General features: G+C 38.2%; 1 protein-coding gene across 4 annotated transcripts in view; it reads right to left on the reverse strand.

Annotated features, from left to right (window-relative positions):
- CERS6 (ceramide synthase 6) overlaps nt 1–21,606 on the reverse strand; it is a 254,564-nt gene that overhangs the window by 107,588 nt on the left and 125,370 nt on the right. For 3 of the 4 annotated variants that reach the window (XM_036422062.2, XM_036422065.2, XM_036422063.2), the window contains exon 4: nt 8,143–8,200. The exons of the other annotated variant lie outside the window; for it this stretch is intronic. In XM_036422062.2, the coding sequence (XP_036277955.1) occupies nt 8,143–8,200 (58 nt within the window). The remainder of the gene's footprint in view (nt 1–8,142; nt 8,201–21,606) is intronic. 4 annotated transcript variants of the gene reach the window in all.

A 21,606-nucleotide genomic window follows, 5' to 3' on the forward strand; every position in this document is an offset into this window, starting at 1 on the left:
TTCGTTCAAGCCAGAACACAAAGCGAAGACAACTGGGTAAAAGGCTTCTCAGTGCTTTTTTAGAGAACATTTTACACAACCAAAATTAAATTATTGCATTTCATTAAGTGAAACACTATAAGGTATAACCTCAGTTGATGGAAGGTTTTACCATCTGAACAAGTTTTAATTTATCCTAGACAATAAACATTCCCTGAAATGTAGAAAATACTGAGGTGTCCAAATCAGCTTCTTACCGTGAAGAGTATATTAATGGTTTGCTAGTCACACTGTAGGAAGTAAATATGTATGATATAAAGAAGAAGAAAATTGTGTTGCATAATTACATTGGGTTGCCTAAAAAGGGACATTTATACCCAGTCTGAAAACTAGCAGATAGTTTCTGATGAAATGCAAAAATACTGTGAATGTAGCAAGCCACAGATTCTTGGCTTTGTCAAAGTGACTTCATTTGAAAGTAGGTAAATAAGCAAAATTGAGTGTTTAATTTAGGCCTTTTGAATATCATCACTAAGTTTAACTCTGTGGTCTTAAAATAAATATAGTTACAAGACAGCCTTTGCTTTTCCTTGTTACCTGGTCAACCCTGATCAGTCCAAGAGATCTACTGAGTCAGTAATGAAGCCTCCATACAAGTAGGCCATTTGCTCAAAATACATGGATTTAAATCTCAGCCTCCCACGGACAAGTTCTATGACTTTGGGCAAATTACTGATCCTTTGTTAACCTTTTGTTTCTTCATTAATAAGGAGTTACATCAAGCAGCCCATGAGAAATGAATGCTTAGTGATCAACACAATGCCTGGCCTATAGTGGGTGCTCAGTCCCAGCTAGCTATCACCATTATAATTATTAGTGTTTCAAAATTTCATCCCAGCTGTGCATTAAGCCACTCATGTTTCCAAGACATTATCTCAATTCCAAAGAGGTGGGACTCACTGGAAGAAAAGTTTTTTAAATGCTATATGGAATAAAGAATTTCAAGTTATTATCTAACATAGGCCATGTAAACCTGCTATGAAAATAGAGCTTGAATCTTACCAGAATCCCCACAGAGACTCAAAAAAGCTCCTTAGAAAGCATATGCTGTTCCAGGGCATTCTAAGCAATACTACGATCAGTAAAGGGAACCCCTGAGAGAAATTCAGAGATTAGGTCAGTGAAACCAGACAAAATTGAACAGTAGGATTTATCTAACAAAACTTCTGTTTGTTTTTTTTAGCCATATACATGGAATTTTTTAAAAAATATATATTTTTATTGATTTCAGAGAGGAAAGGAGAGGAAAAGATAGAAACATAAAGGATGAGAGAGAATCGTTGATCGGCTGCCTCCTGCATGCCCTTTACTGTGAATGAAGCCCACAACCCTGGCATGTACCCTTGACTGGAATTGAACCTGGGACCCTCCAGTCTGCAGGTCGACATTGTATTCACTGAGTCAAAACAGCTAAATTACATGGAATTTAACTTAAAATTTTTTTCTCCTTTTTAGAAGATGCAACTGAAGCTCTTTCATGACCCAAGTATACTTAAATTTATGCAGTCATTTCAGTTCTAATTCCTACATTTTAAGGTTCATTACTTAATAGAAGAGAAAGTAGTAAACACATTTTTGAGAAAACAATTATCCACAGTTCTGCCTTTCTAAAAGGAATCTTTTCATATTTACCTATTGCCTTCCATTAATCCAAATAACTGATTATCACAGCAACATATACAAGAGTTTGTTGTTTATTTTCATGTAAAGTTATACTACACATTTTATTAAGACTATAAATAATATAGTTATTTATGCTATTATATTAAGTGTTTGCATGTTATTTTGTCATTCTTATAGTAATAATTTAAATAATTCTACCAATATTATACAGTAAGAGTGTTTTAAATTCTGTTTTGGATTTGTTATTTCATATCTACAATTTGTTATTTCATATTTATGGATATATATATATATATATATATATATATATATATATATGGCTATAGATATGCTAGAGGCCCAGTGCACTAAATTCATGTGCTCCAGGGGTGGGGAGTGGGCCCTCAACCTGGCCTGTACCCTCTTGTAGTCCGGGACCCTTTGGCATACATCCCTCTTGCAGCCTGGGGCTCTTGCAGTCTGGGACCCCTTGCTGCTTACCACCCACCTGCAGCTGGGCAGCTCCTGTGTTGAGCATCTGCTCTCTGGTAGTCAGCATGCGTCATTGCAATCGGTTGTTCCGTCATCCGACCAATTTGCATATTATGCTTTTATATATATATATATATATATATATATATATATATATATATATAGAGAGAGAGAGAGAGAGAGAGAGAGAGAGAGAGAGAGAGAGAGAGAGAGAGAGACCCAGTGCATAAAATCCGTGCATGAGGGAGGGTCCCCCTCAGCCCAGCCTGCACCCCCTCCAATCTGGGACCCCTCAGGGGATGTCCGACTGCCGGTTTAGGCCTGATCCCTCTCACAATCCTGGGCCGCTGGCTCCTAATTGCTCATCTGCCTGCCTGGTCACCCCTTACTGCCCCCCTGCCAGCCTGGTCTGCCAGCCTGGTCGATCCATGCAGCCTGCTTGTTCAGTTGTTTGGTCATCCCTCAGTAACCACTCTGCTGGCCTGGTCATAAGCAGCCCTCTTGTGAGGGTGTGAGGGTTAATTTGCATATTGCTTCTTTATTATATAGGATATATGTATATATATTAAATTGTAGTAAATAATTTTACAATGTATTTTTTTCAGTTCTGTACAATTCTTTTCAGAATAAATTCATAGGAGTTGAACTGCTGAGGCATAATATATGAACATACTTACGTTTATTATTCTAAAAAACCATGTTGCTTTCTAAATAGGTTGTATCAGTTTACCATAATGATTAGTTATTCTTCACTGAATTACAGAGTATGAGTTTAGAAAATGCTATGTTAGTCCACATGGCTGATTTTGGAGATGCAGCAATGACATCCCAGAGAGATTAAATGACTTACTTGCCTATGGGCATAAATCTGATTAACAGCTTGGTCTTCTGAGGCCTTCTTAAGGGCCCTCCATGTATCCTTTCTGTCCTGCTCCCTGTTCCTGTTCACTCCCCCTCCCCCAGCAATGCATCCTCATCTCTGCAGTGGCAGTTCATTCTACTGCAGTGTGTGGTTTTCCTCATTTCCAGAACCAGCCTCACTGACTCCCCGTGGTCCCTCACAGACTCCACCTGGTCAGCTTCTCTCCTCAGAGGTCTTGTCTGACTACTTCAAGCTTCTAGGTTCTGACAACCCAACCTTCTCCCTACACGCCCCAGGTCCTCAGAGAGGGAGCTTCTTCCTGACAGGACACACTGCAGTAATATTTCAGTTCAGCGCTAATCAAAGTGTCACGCACACACAGAGCTAGTCCTTGAAATGTTAGCTATTGCTTCACCAGAATGTGAATTAACCTCCACTAAGCACACTGTGTCATTCAGCCGACTTTTCTTCACAGGTAGACTTTCTCAAAAAAAGAAGCAGTGAGCTGATTTACATTCAGGTCAAGCTCCTTATCACAGACTGCTAGCAAACCGTCAGCAGATCAATTACTTAGACTGACACAGTCATGGTGGTTTTCCTATGGTTAATAATTCTGCATATTATAGTCACTCCTAAAAGAACTCCTGTGTCTCCTGATGGAACACTGACTGATACAGAGGTTAAGTACATTTTGATTAAATGCTATATTTTAATTGTGTACATGCATTTGTACAAAATGGATTGTAATATAAAATGCACCATGTAGTCAAAAAAGTTGGAAATACATTAGCCTAACCTGTAGATTATAAGAAAAAATATTTACCTAAGTCCCAGTTGCACATATGTTTGCATTGCATTCCTGTGACACAATATTTAAGAATATATATATGTAAAGGAACTCAAAGAAAACTATTTATAGTACTCCACCCAACACAAACTTTAATTTACCAATGAGAAGGAAGGTAATAGTAAACGAGAGGTGGCTTTCTCTGTGTTTAAAAAACTTGACCTGTGGTTTCTTTTAGGACCTAGAAAAATGTGTTAATTTGTCTGAACACACTGTGTGGTAGGATTTCAGATCACTTGAAGTAATCCTGGGTCTTCTTTTATAAAAGTACTTGTCTCTACCAATTATATCAATAGGCAAATATCACTTGTGTCTAGCAATTATGGGAACAGACTATTGAGCAAGGCTTATCTTCAATTATATTTCCTACTAATGTTGCAATAATATTACTTAACAGTTCACTAACATGTCTGTAAGACCAATGCTTTCTAGAGTCTTCTTCCATGACCAAATTTAGTGCTGTCAATACAGGAAGCTCTAAGCTAAGAAACTAAAGCAAAGGCAACATATAACATATGCACACCTGAGCAATATCACATCACTATAAATGAGGCTCATTCCTTTGTATGTCAGCATGAAACTACAAAAACATTTTGCTGATTTTATATAAATAAACATACATACTCTAGAAGGTATCTGAAAATGTGGGGGAATTAACCATAAGACAGCTTGTATGGTTACCCAACTCATGTGGGAAGTCAGCCTGTGTATTACTCCAAAGACACATTTACACATCAACTAGAAGAACTATGACATAATGAAGATTAAGGCCACCCATAAGTCAAATGCAACAAAAAAAAGTATGACAGATGAATAGTTCTCTATGCTTCTAGGCATCCTATATATGAAAACAGAATTTCTAATATATAGGGTCTTATTTCATGGCATATCCTTTGACTATGCTCGGAATAGCTGGAATTTTTTTTTTTTTTTTTAAGCATACATGGCAATCATGGATGTGCTCTTGGATCTTGGATGGTTGGGATTATAATTAACCCAGGGCCCAGCTGCTATGCTACAAAATCCACAGCTACATTTGCATGAAGACCAGGCTGGACAGGAATTCTAAAGACAAGCCCATTTCTGGAAGGCACAAGTCTCTTTTGTTGGTCAACTGTGGCTCCAGGGCTTCCCAATGGCCTTACTCAGAAAGGCATCAGGCCTAGAGCTTCACCCAACCTCTTCCCTTCCTTCCCTGTCTTCTACACTCAGGGCCAGTCTCGTATTGTAGTCAAAAGCTCTTCTAGTTAACCTCCCTCTTCCACATTTTTCTCTCATGACATTCCCCCTAATCAAATTCTTCCACATTTAATCTCTTCTTCATGTCTCCTGAGAAGAAGAGATTAAATGTGTCTTAGTCTTCCCAAGACTAAGACAGTACAAATGTTTACTTACATAACCCTACTTTATATGTATTAAAAAAATTCTTAACTGCCTTATTTCTAAATACAAAAAAAAAATATTTTAAAATGAAGGGCACTTAAGTCAGTTATATTTACATGTTGAAATTCTACTAAAATCTCAGAGAAATATGTATACTAGTATTCTTCCTATAGGATTAAGCCAATTCTAATTGGGAAAAGTTAACAGCATTTGATAAAACTTTAGTATTTATCCTGAATATATTTCAGCATGGAAGAGAAAATCGAAGCTATTCTTACACTAGAGATACCTCATGCCTCATCTATAAAATAAGGTATTTAGATCATATGTACCACTTTTATATCTACAGTTCTATGGTTTTCCAATTTTTATTAATTTTTTGTTTGCTTTTATTTTTTAGGATTCTCTGTCCATTACTGTAGGATCATGGTATTTTGTGTTTGAGAAATATCTTTTTAACTGAATTATAGAATTTCAGGATAAAAAGCTTTCTTAAAGTTATTTAATCCACCCTAGAAAATGGTATGTATCAGGCTCATTTGACCTAAAGGCAGAAGAAAATTGCCTAAAGGCTGTGTAAGCTGCCCAGTCAGGTTTCTGACAGCCCATGTAATAATCCATATTTTTGATGCCAGAAGTAAGAAGCAGCTGTGATCTCTCACCTCTTAATATTGGTCCACTACCATGGTATTTTTTTTTTTTAACATTTAGTGTATTGTGAAAATTTTCATTACCTTCTTTAGATTTTTTTCTGCTGCTGCCTGCATGGTAATTTTCTCCCTCAGGATAGATGGACAAATATATTGTCCACTCCAAGAAAGTGAATAGAAATATATTTTCAATATCCATTAAAGTATTTAAAGTTCTATAATAGAAACAACAGGCTACATTAGGTCAATTTTGCTAACTTAACCGGAGAAGAAAATCACTTGAAATCCTGCTGAGATTAGGGCAGACTGGTGAAGGGGGGGGGGGGGGGGGAAATACCGGAATAAGAGAGAGCAGTGTGTTTCATTTCAGTTTCATTTTAATAAATGAACTTTTTGACCTCATGAGGCCACCCATCTCTCGGGGCTTCTGCTTCCTCCGCTGTGAAGTAAGAGGGTTGGACAAGATGGCTTATGAAGTCCTCCACCGCGAGTTCAGTCACGTGGATTCTATGTGCATTTTTCTATAAACAATACAGTTCATCCACATTTGACTGCATCTTAAAGAGTATTAAAATACAAGTCATTCAACACAAAGAAGAACATCTAGTTTTTTTTCTCATTCTTAAGCGTTTTAGGGACCACTTGAAAGAGAACTGTTTAGTTTAAGGAAAAACCATTTTCAAAACAATATTCTATTGACAGGGCCTCTTCCAGCCTTCTATGGAACCACTGAGGACTTGGCGATTTAAAATATTCTTGTCCCATTTAGTTTGTTTAGGAACAGAGTGAAGTGTCAAAGTGTTTGCTGTTCTGATGACAAATGGTAGGCTGGCTGTATGTCCTACAGATCTGGGGGAAAGGGCAGAAAAAGGGCTCTTGGCTCTCAGAATTTTCTCTTGTTCATCAAAGCCCTTCACCAACAGAACCCAACATGAATTCCAAACCTTCACCTCAGCTAGCAAGGCGGCGTTCTCATGAAGCCCAGCTCTGCCATGTCAGCTAAAATTTCATGCAAAGCTACTTCCTCTCTAAAGGTAATAAACTTGTAAGCATAAAAGCTCTACAGCCATTCTTTCCTTTTTTTTTTTTCTTCACTAAATAAGTAAGTTTGAAAAAGAGAACAGTATGGTTCCAAAATAAGCAGTTTCCACCATATTTATTTATCTAAGTTGAGAATTTCTTCATGCTCAGACAGCCTGCAGAATGAAGCTCACCCTTTTAAATCTATTCAAATGGCTTCTGAGGCATGTGATCTTCGTAAGTGAAAAATAAGTGTAGTTGCTAAAGGAGAATACAGCAAGTAAAAAGAATATTTCTTTTAGGAAAACATGATATTGAAAACAGCCACTCTTTAAAATAGAATTTGCCACAGACAGACAATATCTTATAACTTAGATATTTAAAATAAAAATGTATTTGCAATTTCCACATCAATATTTACATGAAAATTTACTAATAAGGCATACTACTTGGCACAATGCCCTAATTTGGAAAAAATTTTTAATTAAATAAAGATAAGTTTGATATAACTATAAAGGTTAATAATATAAAATATTTAAAAATAATTCCCCATCTTTTGCAAAAAAATATCACTACTGTTTATATATGCATGACTATAAGAAGATGAATCTTCATGAATTTTTATTTTAATAAGCAGCCTAAATGTTCATAGTGACATTAAGCATCGAAATAACCAAGAAGACTATGGCAGCCTCAGGAAATTGCTTTCAAAGATGCACGAATTGCAAAGCTGTAGGGGAAACACAATCTATGAAAGGAACTGAATTTCCCACCAGCAGTTGATGTTATACTGTTAATAACCATAAAGACATTAAAAAATAATTTCTTTTGGTGAGGACTACAATGATAATTCACATTACAACTGATTTTTTTTTCAAGTTGTGTGATGATGTGTAAACTAACTTCTTTCAAGCCTCAGATGGATTTTTATAAGGCTCTTAAGACCACCAGCAATAAATAACAACGAGAGTGGTTACAGGACTTAGCAACACCTTTTCACCGAAAAAACAAATTATTTACAAAAGTATGTTAGGAATCTGCCTAAAAATTACTTATTATGAATAATAAACTGCAAATATTTTTGTAAGTCAAAGAAAAATGTACAAGCAATTCATAGGGAACCTGTTATGATTGTTTAAAATATTACAACTGTCATACAGAAAAGAAAAAGAAAAAACAAGAAACAAAAACGAGATCTAGGCTTACAGTTACATAAGAATTATGTAAAGTAACTTGGCAGACCATACCTTTTTCAGGAACCGGACTCCATAGGTAAATACGTAAAGGTAAAATGAAAATCTCCACCTGTAGAAGGTTAAAAAAATTCTATGACATTCAGTTTTTATATTTCACAGCATATACTGATATACATGAGTGAAAAAATCCGTGAAATTTGCTACCCCCATCTCCACCCCTGCCCCAAACCGAGATTAAACTTACTGAGCAATTTCAATGCTAGCTGAACATATACACTCATGTGCATAGCTTACCGCAAATGTTTTAAATATTAGTAATTATATTCATAACTTAAATTTCCTTTCACTTAGTTAATGTATTTGCCCATTTGCTCATTGTCTTTTCCCCCCATGTGAATGACCTCTTGTTAATCGTCCATGAAGGGATATATTTCAACAATATGAAGCTACATAAGATATTTTTGAATTCTGATTCAGATATTAACTTGCCTTAACTGAAGCTCAAATGAAACAAAACTCTTACGCTAGTACTCAATTCCCAAAATTTTATTTCGTATGTTTTCTGGGTATGAATAGCTTATCCTTAAAAGCTGGCTAGATTTCATTAAATAGCATTCCTTAGGTTATGTTATTAATGGTGTTAAAGGTACTTCAAGTTATAACTAGTAAATTAACTCAAAGGAGAAAGTTACTAGTCAACTTCAATTTGTCAGGAGGCAAATTGCTTTTTGTGTTTGCAAGCTGTATAAAGATTTCAAATAAGGTGAAAAGGAAAAGGTTATTTTAGGAGGTGATTCAAGTTATAGACAAAATTTTCTGGAAGAAATGACAGTTACCTTAAAATAAAAGACAGAGTAAGACCCAATAAAGACACTGGTATCCCCAGAGTTTTATCAGAAATGTATCAGAGTCTCTAAGCATTCTGAAATTAAGGTCAGAATTCACACTTAGAGAAGAGCTTAGAACTTCAGGGATGGCTTCAAGGGCATGTAATTGTACAAGTCACATAGGGTCCCAGGCTTGATTTAATGCTTTGTGGTTACTATCTTGAAATTCTTAATCACCACTGAAATTCTTAATCCCATTTTATTTTGCATGGGGCCCTGCAAATTATGTAGCTGGTTCTGGTTAAGACACATAGTCTCCAAACTTTGGACAGATCTATTAATATCCTTTGACTTCAGATCTATCTCTATAATGGAAGAGTAGGTTTGTATTATACTGCTTTTCATGTTATACTGGTGGCCCAAGGATTTGATAGCAGAAGTAATCCCCCACTTCTCTCTAGTCACTCTCAATCCCTTTTATATTAATCCAACCTATTTCATGAATCTGCAGGTCACTTTTCTGGCCCCTAAAGGCAACTGAATTTGCAACTCCTTGATAAAATAATTTATAACAGCTGCTTCAGCTCTAAAACTTATTAATAGGCAGTGACAAGGCAGTTTTTATGTAAAATTAAAATTTTATGGAAATCATTGGAATTCCTACAATAACATATGTATCTACATTTTTATTTCATTGCAAAAAATGACCCATTTTTCATAAGACATAGTTTCTATTACAGAAACACAGATGCCTTCATCATCTGAATAACAACTTGTGATGAATATTTACAAGGAAAAGTTTATTTGCATAAAATGTCTGCAGAAAGCAAATTTTTCAAGCATTTTGCCACATGCAGAAAGTACTTTTTAAAAATTGTGTCATTTCATACAAGTTAAAGTTTTAAAAGGTGTCTAGCTACCCAGCCCCCCGAAAGCCTCTCCCTACCTCCCACAAAAGTATCTAACCACAAAAAGGAGGGGATAACCTTTGACCTATTCCAAAAATCAGAGAAAAAACATTTACAGCAGAAAAAATAAATTAGATATTAAAAATGTAATAAAAGGAAACAAAAAACAAGCTATGAAACTTGAAGGGGGGAGGAAAATCTTCCTTTCTCCACTTTCTGCCATCTCATACAGAAATACAAAAATATGTATCACTCAGAAACCTAGTCAGCTCTCTGTCCTGCATGATGCTTTGTGAAGAAGCAGGAAACTCCCACCATCCCATCAAGGAGTGACTGCTACTTTCAAACAATGAGTGTGAGGAAAGTGAAGTACTTTAGTATCCTGCAGAAAAACAGATTTATGGACAAGATGATACGGAGGCATTGCATTCTGGGTATTAGAGTCTTATATAATCCATATACAGGGTAACAGTGAACAAGACATTGGAGATCGTTGCTTAAACTCTTCGAATTTATCAAAAATGTAGCAGAATCTATAACCTGCTACAGATTTAAGAAAGGGACTATTACTGGTGAATAAAGGACAGAGAGTGAGGCCAAGAGCAACCCAGGCACCCTTTCTGTGAGCAGGTCTAGGTGGGTATTTCCAAATGAAGGAATAATGAAAATAACATAAATCATCATGGGTCTATTAAGAAGTATTGCATAAGTAATTATGGAAAGAAAAGAGATGCTAAAAATTCAAAGGAAGGACTATCTCCTAAAAATGACTTCTTAGACTAATCAGATGTAAATTTTTAAAAAGTATTTGGCATTGTTAATATGATACAAGAAGATATGTCCCTGAAAAATGAAAATGGAAAACTATAAATCAATAAGGACTGATGGGTAAGATAAAAAGAGATTGCAGGTGAAATAAAGAAACTAAAAATGAAGAGACAGAATTTTTACCCACTTGGGTGGGGGGAAGTAGATACATGCTATGTAAAATTAAATAATTTACGTAAAAGATAAACACCCACATTAGGCTGGAGAAAAGAACCAATAGGCGAAAGAACACTAACAGATGAAGGATCAGAAAAACCTGTCTAATGACAGTTGTTTCTGAGAAAACACAAGTGAAGATCTGAAATAGAATAATCAGAGACACAATTTTTAAAAACTGAAAAAAGACTAAATTGTATTTCAAACAATATACAATTCAAAGCCACCTTCTGACAAAAATTTTGAATCCTATAATTAAAATTAATTAAAAGCCCTTTAGTATTCAGGCATGAAAACAAGTCAACACACAAATCAAATGAAAATGAGTCATCATGAATGGAACAAATGTCCAGTTGCACTTAAATTTCTCCTGTGTATTACTAAGTTACAGAAGAAAGAGAATATTCCGTTAAAGAAAGCTATTGTCAACCAAACTGTCTTTCACTTGTAAAGGAAAATGAAAAATAGCCTTCCATATTTAAAGGCTCTGAAAATTCATAACTCATTAACCTTTCCTTAAAAAACTTAGGCCAATTCCAAGCCACTAGTATACAAATAAAAATTAAGCATTCCAAAAATATAACTTTAGGATAAAAGGACTATGTACTATTATTAGCAACATAAATAATTGCCCTATATTTCACTGTCAAATTAAATACTATTGTTCTTAAGGAATAATTTAATATATAATATGTAACAACAACAATGAAAAATAAATCCTCACATATTAATAAAAACAGGGGATGAAGAAAGGAACCATTATTATTTTTTAAAGATTTTTTTAAATTTATTATCTATGTATATATCTTACCATTGCCCCCCTCCCCCATTCATACCCTCCCTCTCAAGAGTTTTGTGTCCATTGGGAACCATTAAATTTATTATTTTACAGAGAAATTTTGAAAGACACAGTTGTTATAACAAAAAATATAGTTAAAGAATATTCCTTTATCCATGGATTATGCATATACACATACAAATTCTTTTGTTGATCTCTTCCCAACCACCCCTACCTTCCCTCTCAGATTCGACAGTCTGATTCATGCTTCTGTGTCTCTGGATCTATTTTGTTCATCAGTTTATTAGATTCCACACAGGAGTGAGTGAGATCATGTGACACTTGCCTTTCTCTGACTGGCTTATTTCGCTTAGCATAACACTCTCCAGGTCCCTTCATGCTGTCTCAAAGGGTAAGTGATCACAAACCATAGGGTGGTGAAGGCCTGGGGTTGGGGGCCAGGGGCGGGCTAGAAGAAGTCAAAGGGGTAAAAAGGGAGACATATGTAATACTTTCAACAATAAAGCTTTTTTAAAAAAAGAATGTTCCTTTAAAAATGTAAAGATGACTCCTGGTTAAAGATGCAAATTGAATGCATGCATTTACCTTTGGGCCCCTATGAATGTAGCACTAAGCAGGCAGAAGAGGAATTTTGTTAAGAAAGCATCCTATATAATAAAAGGGTAATATGCAAATCAACAGAATGGCAGAACGACCAGTCGCTATGATGCACACTGATCACCAGGGGGCAGACGCTCAATGCAGGAGCTGCCCCCAGCACTCAATCGCCCCATGGGGGAATGGGGGAACTAGAGGATGGGTGGTGGCAGAGGTGGGAAACGGCAGATCAGGGTCCCCACCCTGCCAGTCGCCCCACACACAGAGGACAACTGGTGGCGGAGGATTGGGCCAGCGAGCGGGCAGCAACAACCAACCTTCCGATTCTTCAACCTTGCTGGCAGGCTCCGATGACCCCATGGTGAACGGGGAACTGGGGGGGGGGGGGGGGGGGGGGCGGGGCCGGCTGCCCACAGCTGGGGAAGATGACCCTGCTCGCAGGCCAGGTGTAGGGGCCTTACCCACGCATGAATGTGTGCATCGGACCGCTAGTAAACTCATAAGGACGCAGCAAACAGGAATGGGAACAACCACCCATTCTGGAGCCTGAGAAGCAGAAGATCCGTCTGGTTAGCAGAAGGAGCAGCGGGATCCTGAGCCGTTGGTGGAGGTTTATCGGTTTATTTTGTTCATTCGATCCCACACGAGTGAGAAAGCACCATGCAATCCCAGAAAGACTCCAGACGAGGAAAGGACTCTGCAAGGGAGGAACCTCCACTGAAGCGATTTTCAACCTTTTTAATCTCATGGCACGCATAAACTAATCACTAATTTGTGGCACACCCAAAAATGTATTTCTTGCCAATATGACCAAAAAAAAAAAAATAGATATAATTTTGATTCATTCACACTGCACAGCGATTGTGATGTTGGCTGTTGTCACTTTTTAATTTGACAATCTAAGGGAAAAAGTCAGAGCCCCTAACTAAACAGTCAGGTACCATATGATTAAAAAATTCCTGGGGCACGAGAGTATGTTTCCTACAGCACTCGGGCTGAAAACTGCCGCTCCACTGGGAACAGAGACCGAAGGATTAGTTCGCCCAAACCCACACTGCTGCTAGGTGGCAAAACCAGGACACAAGCATAGCACTGAACCCAATGCCTCCTCTCAGATTCCACAGACGTTAAGGGCACTCTGGACTTAGAGAAGCCGGTGTGTTCCCACTGCATTTGTTTGGACATGGAAACCTTTTCTATCCATCCAACCTGAGGAATTAAATGAAAGGTAGTAAAAACTCCCTCCCACAGAATTTGGTTTATTGTCCTTGCACAACAAAGCTGAAACAGCTCTTTGTTTAAATCAAGACGAATAAAATGCACTGTAAAAAAAGCAGGAAATTAGAGAGCTGAGGTCTTACATCTTGCTGCTAGACGTCACCCAAATTGTACAGGGACCCCGATTTCTAAATAAAGTGGCAGCAAGGGGAACACATCCAGAGTGACCCCTGAACTCAACTCAGAAAACATTCTAGAGAGAGCAGGGTGAGCACAAGGGGCATTTTACTGACATTTTGGAGCGTCTTCTATGCTAGTCTAAGCTGTAGTGCTTTAGGAAATCATTTAGTGCAACTGTTCCACACAACAAGGTCGGCACTATTGTCATTATTGCTCTTTTTGTGGTTGTTCAGGTGAGAAAACAAATGCAGAGCAGTTTACCAATTTGATAAAAGTCACCTAGGTAGCAAGGGTGAGCGAGAGCCAGGACTGGAAACTAGGCAGTTTGGTCCCAGGATCCTGGCTCTTCACCATGAGGCTATGTTGCCTCTTCCCGATTTGATACACCTGAAAATTAAAGACAATGCACTCAGCTAAAATGGTGTTTCCAATCGAGGAAACATTCACGGGCACTGCCTCCTAAGAGTCTCTGTCCTGTTGCATGGAAACTGGCTGTTTGCAAAGCTGGAAATAGGAAGGACTGCACTGGTTCTTTTTCTCAATACCAGGGCAGTTGAAACCAAAGTGCGCTTGTCAACTAAAGTCAACAGTAATTACCCAGGGGGCCCTTCTCTGTCTTAGCCACTCATTCTCTATACCTGCTAAAACACTACTCCTCCCTCGGGATTTATGTCAAATGCTAGTTATTCCATGAAGTCACCTTGTCTAAGTGTTGCCACATGAAAATCACCGCTATTCTCTAATGTTGTGTTCCTTACCTCTTTATCTCATATTTTAAAAATCTCCTATTTGATTACAGGCACAGGCCTCTTTGGGTTGCAAACAGTCGTGTGTGTGTGTGTGTGTGTGTGTGTGTGTGTGTGTGTGACATAGATCCTAAATTGACATCTGAATTTTTACTAAAGGTATGAGTGCGCCCTTCATTCAATAAATTTTAAGTTAATTTTAAGCAAAATAGCACATAAAATAATTTTAACAACTATTCTGTTCAAAACATGCATAAGAAATGAAAAATTCTTTTAGAAAATCAGACATGTAATCTAAATTCCCAAGTTTAGCTTTTAAACTTCCATTAGAGTAGGAGTCCGATGAAATACTCTAGGGGAAAACATGCTCTTCATCCATGCAAGGAATATACAGACTTGCATTTCAGTCCCAGAGTAAACATTTCCTGAACTATTTCTATCTCCATCAATAATTAACTCTGTGATTACAAACAGTTTTCCTCATTTGCTGAAGGCTGGGGTGTTTCTCTGAGAAGCAACAGACATCAAAGCAAAGTTGCTGAGGTTGGAGCTAAGTAAAACCTGTTCATTCTCAGGTCAACTGTGAACTTTAGTTGAGCCAAACAGTCTTCACTAAATCACTGATTTAAAAAATTGACTAAGTACTTATGTGAAGTTTGGTCATATGCAAAACAATGCTATATCTCATGAATACACGCACACACACACACACACACACACACACATATGCACATACGCATATAAATACATGTAGCATAAAAATAAAAAGGAAATATAACCCCCAAATTCAGGATAAAGATTACCTCTAGAAGATAGGGGAGACCAAGAAGGGGTATTCAGGAAGCTTCAATTGGTTTGGTAATATTTTAGCCCTTTAAAACAGGATAAGATAGAGCTGAGTGTGTCTTTGTTATATTAGTCCCTGCATTTAAAATTGTATTATAAAGGACAGTGTGAATAAAAAATATGTTCACTAAAAACATATTAAGTGGCTATGTCTTTTCCTTCTCTCGCATCTAGAAACCATGCATGACTTGTTCTTTATGCTATCGACCTAAAGCATCCCTTTCTAAGTATCATAATTAATCTTATTCTTTTCTTATCATTACATTCATGCATCTAAGGCTAAATTGCCTTTGGAAGTGTTTCAGATATCATATGCATTTTATACTTAGTTCTAATCTATTGTGCTCAGCTTCTTCAATTTAACTACTTCAAATTAACTACTTTAATTTTGGATATGGGGTCTTTTTAGGCTTTGTCCATGTATTGATTCTTTCTTTAATTCTTTATTGAGGTCCATCCTATTCTCTCCTCTCAAGCACCCAGACAGGTAGAATTTGGCATCACCGGTATCTGTCAGTCTATCACCAGCCCTAATCTCCCGATAGTCTACTTAAAATACATTGCTCAAAAGCAAGGTCCACAAATTATACTTCTGTTAGGTCATTCTGCCTATCAACTACCTCATTGCTCTCTGAAGTCCCCTGAATATAGACCAAGCTTATGATTGTGAGCTTCAAGTCCATTTATACTCAAATTGTGGAAATCAGAAAAAAAAAATAAGGGGCCCTTTTTTCAATTAGGTAAGGGAAAAGGAAAATAAACCCAAAATTTCTTCTCTGTTGCCAAAAAATAAATTCAGTGAACATCTCTCTGGAGCCTGCATCTGCAGATGTCCCAATTCTTAAGTGTGTGGTTGAGGCAAAAGCAGCCAAATATTTATTATCAGTTACTAGGTCAAAAGAATGTTAAATGTCCCCTGAACATCAAGTGCTTTCCTAGTCGCTATGTAATTTGTTTTTTCTTATCTGAAAGCAGACTGAAGACAAAGAGTTATTTGTTCAGCAGGATGCTGTGATTGCATGGGAATCAGGAAACAAGGATCTCACAGTACTTAGGTTTTCAAAAATGTATGTACTTTTGAGCTTAAGACAGAAATTACTCTCTCCCTTTCTGCTGTCCTGTTTGGTGTCAGTTTTCTGCCACAGGTTCCATTTTGTATATCGGAAATGGACGTGAGACTGAGTAGCAAACCTTGTACAGAGATATGGGTGCAGACCTTCACTTTTCCCTAAATCCTGCCTATCTATAATAATAAAAGCTTAATATGCTAATTAGACTGGACAGCCGAATGACCCTCTGGATGTCATTCCAGAGGTCCTTCCAGATGAAGCCGAGGCAGAGGCAGGGGCAAGTAGGCAGGCAGGTGAGCAGTTAGGGGTGATCAGTCAGGCAGGTGAGTAGTTAGAGACATATCAGGCAGGCAGGCAGGTGAGCAGTTAGGAGCCAGCAGTCCCAGATTTCGAGAGGATGTCCAACAACCCGGCAGTCAGACATCCCCCAAGAGGTCCCAGATTGCGAGAGGGTGTGGGTCAGGTTGAGGAACCCCTCAGCCCTTGTGCATGAATTTCATGCACCAGGCCTCTAGTGACTAGTATAAAATTTCTTGAGTTTCCTCATCTGAAAATGGGGACCAAGCATACCAGTCTCATAATGCAAACATTTAAAATCATGTCTTGCCTCCTGGGCTATTTTTTCTAAACCTTTTTTCCGGCTATACCCACCCATCTCTTATCACGCCACAGCTCCTTCAGCTGGTTCACCACCATACTCTCCTCCTGGAATTTTCAGTTGTCTGTGTACATGTAGATCACATGTGTCAAACACAAGGCCCGCGGGCCAAATCCGTCCCGCCAGGCCTTGCAATGTGGCCCGCACCGCGCTGTCATCACTGCACTCCGCTGCGTTTTCATCACAATGACAGTTTATGACTGTTCAGTAAGCCATTTGGCCCGCGATTTAGGCTGGATTTTAGATTTTGGCCCCTTCTCTGATTGAGTTCGACACCCCTAATGTAGATGTAAAAACTTAGGTATGCATATGTATGTATATATGTATGTACACACACACGTGTATACATGTGTAAATAAATTAAATCCATAAATATCAAGGATTTTCCACTGGAAAAAAATATACAGGTACATAGGTTTCTGCTCTAATAGCTACTATTTGGGAAGATGATGTTCTTACTCCTTCCTCTTACAAAGAAAGGGGCATAATCATACTGACAATTGTCATCATTGAGGGTTTCACCAAAAAAGTCAGACAACGCACACTTTTTCATAAGAGAATAACTATCTCATAAAATTGAATTCAGTTACAACACACACAATGCAATTCTTGACTAGCTGAAGGCATGTTGAGTTAATGCTGATTGAAAGAGCAATGTGTTTCCTACTTACCAGCTATATTCATACTGCAGCATGTTCTAAATAGCAAGGACCCACTTTTCACTATAAGCATGAGTACCTAATGAGACTGAGCTGCCCACTTAACTTTTAAATTTTTCATTATTTAAAAAAAAATTTTTAGAAGAGTTTATTTGAGCCAAAACGATGACATGTGCTGGGGAACAAGATCTTAACTGCTTCTGAGCTTCCCATTTTATTTAATTAATTTATTTAATATATTTTTATTGATTTTAGAGAGGAAGGCAGAGGGAGAGAGAGAGAGAGAAACTTTAATGATGAGAGGGTCTTTGATTGGATGCCTCCTGCAAGCCCCACATTGGGGACTGAGCTCGCAACCAGGGCATGTGCCCGGATCATGAATCAGAACCTGACCTCCTGGTCCCTAGATCGATGCTCAACCACTGAGCCATGCCAGCTGTGCTGAGCTGCCCACTTTAAAGTAGCATCATGATGTCTCATACCAGCAAGAATCACATACTAACTGTAAAGCTTATACAGTAAGTCCTCACTTAACACTGTTGATAGGTTCTGCAACTTAAAGCAAAATGATGTATAATTATACCAATTTTACCATAGGCTAATTGATATAAATAAGAGCTAAGTTTTTACAGCATGTCATCATTATAACAAAACAATGATGAAGTGATGTTATTTGAGGACCTGCTGTACTTAGAAAACAATAAGCAGCATGAAACAATGGGCTAAGCGCAAGATGCCAATCAGGAAGCATTGTGATCATCATCTGATGCTCCCAGGGTGATCTTGGGTAAGTTCAAGTCTCTCTTCTGAGGAAGCAATCAGACCTCGAAGGACTCTTTAAACACACTTCAAAGTCTGAGCCACACTTTCATCCTGCAAAATTTGACAAACTGGCCATTTGTTTTTTGCTTGAATCCCAGCTCCTTTGCTCTTTCCCTCTTTTGTCTCTCCTGCCTCTTGCACAGACACCTTGCTCTTCTCTGATGTCAGTGATCCCCAGGGTTCCCACCTCAGCTCCCTCACTCCCCATGCTCCCTCTACGGGAACTCACCCACTCACTGTATGCTGTGTCTAACCTGCTTTCATAACCCTGGATACCCAAACGCCGGAGTCTTCACCAACAAAGGCACCTTGGACTGAAAATCCAAAACCAAATGTTTGTGACCTTTCTTCCAGAAATCCACTCTTTTTCTGCCTTCCATGCCTGTCAAAGACATTATTATTCACTCAGTTTCCTACTCTCGAGTCCTCCTCCTCCAAACCCCTATCTCTAATCAGTCATCAGATCTCAGGTTCCACCTTGGGAATAGTCCTTTCATGTATTCCCTTTGCTCCATCCCATCAGCCTCTGCTCCAATCCAGCACATGTAGCTTTCATCTTTCTCTCAAAGGGTGGGCTGGGCTTTGCTGAGCTCCACGGACACATATTTAAGCCAGGATAACAACTGATTAACTTAAGTCATAAGAAAGAGAATAGCAGCTCAGTCCAGAATATTTTATTTGGCACGAATGAGAGTTTCTATTTCTACAGGCAAATCTATACAGAAATCCAGAGTATATTCAAGCGACTGATTGCAAAACATAGCAACAGAACAAGAAGAGGTGATCTTGAGATGGGCCTAAGGCACTTTCATCAAAGAACAAGTCTTACCATTCCGTAAGACAGCACTCCTTTTCCCCAGTACTTTAATACCCGCAGCCACCCTGCCCCTCAGAGGTCCTCTACGATGGGGGACCTAGAGCATCGCTGTGCTCCCATCCTTTCCTTAACTGGGGAAGCTAATCAAATGTTGCCCCAACCAAGCCTAGAATCACCTCTTTAAGGCGACTTGACAAATTTCATTCCTGATCCAACATACTATGTTGATGATATCTTTTTGTTTTAAACTTAACTTATGCCTAAGTTTGAAAATAATGAATACTTAGTTGTCCCCATGTTCTGTCTACAAATATTATCACCCAGGTGTCAGAGCTGCCTTCCATCTCCTGAATAAACCATTTATGTTTATGCCTCGGGACCTTTGCTCATACCTTTCTTTTCTCTTAATACTTTTCCCCTTCTTTATCTAACTCCACTTATCACGATCTTTCTGAAGTCTTCTCTGGTCTCCACTTCCCAAGGCAGCAATATCTTTCCCCATGAATATACTGTTCTAATATGGAGATAATCTACATTCCAGTTATCTTTTATGTGACCAACAACCAGTTAGCCTTTTGGCACTGTACGATAAATCTGCATCTTAGATCCACCCAGGGTTAACACAGGGTGGCTGTGTTCACAGGGCCTGGGTGGGAACACTGTATTTACAGTTTCACTCCATCTGGGTGATTTGGGGCACTCCCTGTGCCTCTATCGCCTCATCTATAAAATGAAGATAATAACGCCTACTTCAAAGGGTTGGAGTGAAGATTAAATGAAATGAAACTTATAAAGTGTACACAATAGCATTTCAGGTGTTCACCATGACAGGTGTTTAGTAATTCAACTATCATTATTATTTTTTTAAACCCTCACCCAAGGGTATGTTTTTATTGATTTACAGGGAGAGAATAAGGCATAGAGACACATGGATGTGACAGAGAAACATCAATGTAAGAGAGAAACATCCATTGGTTGCCTTCTGTATGCCTCTGGACCTGGAATCAAACCCACAACCTTTAGATCTACCCAGGACTAGCATAGGAAGGCTGTGTACAGATTACACTCCAATAAACTGAGCCACCTGGCCAGGGCTGTAATTACTACTTTAATATAGCCGGTATATGTCAGGCACTCAATACATGGCTCCTGAACTAGGTTTTATAATTAACTGTATGATAGGCAGGGCCCAAGGTTGGAGAGACTTAAACTATAGCATGACTCAAGGACAGCTATTTCATGTTAGATTTGAAGAAGATGCAAGTGTGGAGAAGGCCTTCACTCTACTAAAGCAATTAAGCAGTAGGTCATGTAAATGAGAGACTCTCTGTTGGTACTTATTAAATTCATGTGTCAGGATTTGGTTGACTTCTGATTTTTCCCTTGTTTGCAGTTTTGAAGTTATTTAATATTTAATGTTACAAAGCCATTTGAGATTGCTACTACATTATATCTGCACATTGTACAAGGGGCTCTGGAGATGTCAAGAATGAGACTTAGTAGAGCTCAGAAGTGAAAAGTACAGCTATGAATTTCCATGGCAACGTGGCTTATAAATTAGAGATGATACATGAAGAAATCAACCACTGAGAACATGCAGGTGAACAAAATGAGTTATGTTTATTCATGGTTCTTAAACTCCTTTGCATTCAGATATTTGATAGCCACAAAATTAAGTATCTAATCTTCAAGGTCATCATCTAGAACCTTTAAACCCAAAGACTCTAAACAATGAGCTGAAAACTTAAGTCCTGTGGGGAACAGGCAGGAGGGGCAGAACAGGAGGCTTAGCTCTGAGTACTGGATGGATGGCGAATGGCACTCAGCCTCCAGCTGGCAACGTGACAGGCGGTGCTGGGGGCTGTGGCCATTTCAATGCCCCCATTGAAATAAGACCCAGTCAAATGTCAAGGAAGAATGCAAACTCAAACTCAGGTTTTTCCCATTTTTCAGAGAAAGCCAGCAATTTGATATTTTAGATATTTTACATGAAACCTATTTTTTAAAATAAATGTTGGCAATTAACTCAATTAAAAATAAACCATTATACAGGCCAAGCAAAATACTTCTTGCAGGCTGGGTTCAACTGGGAGCCACTAGTTCACAATCTTTGATTTGAGCTTTTTACTTTTGTATGTGGCAGAGATGGGTGGGAGGTTCTATTCCTAATCTCACTCTCAAAGCCGCAGGAACAAGCCAGGATGGAATTCTCTGCTTTCCCGGGGCATGGAATTCACATGGGTAAAATTTCACCCTTATTTTCTAATGGCCTTATGAACTCTGGCTCAGTTCTTGGAAACTGTCCACCCAACAAAAACGGATAGAAATCAAACAAAGAAATTCTATTTGTAATTATGCGAGCAAACAGATGGCCATTCACTAAG

Source organism: Pipistrellus kuhlii, unplaced genomic scaffold (assembly GCF_014108245.1).
Source record: "Pipistrellus kuhlii isolate mPipKuh1 unplaced genomic scaffold, mPipKuh1.p scaffold_m20_p_7, whole genome shotgun sequence".
Taxonomy (NCBI): Eukaryota; Metazoa; Chordata; class Mammalia; order Chiroptera; family Vespertilionidae; genus Pipistrellus; species Pipistrellus kuhlii.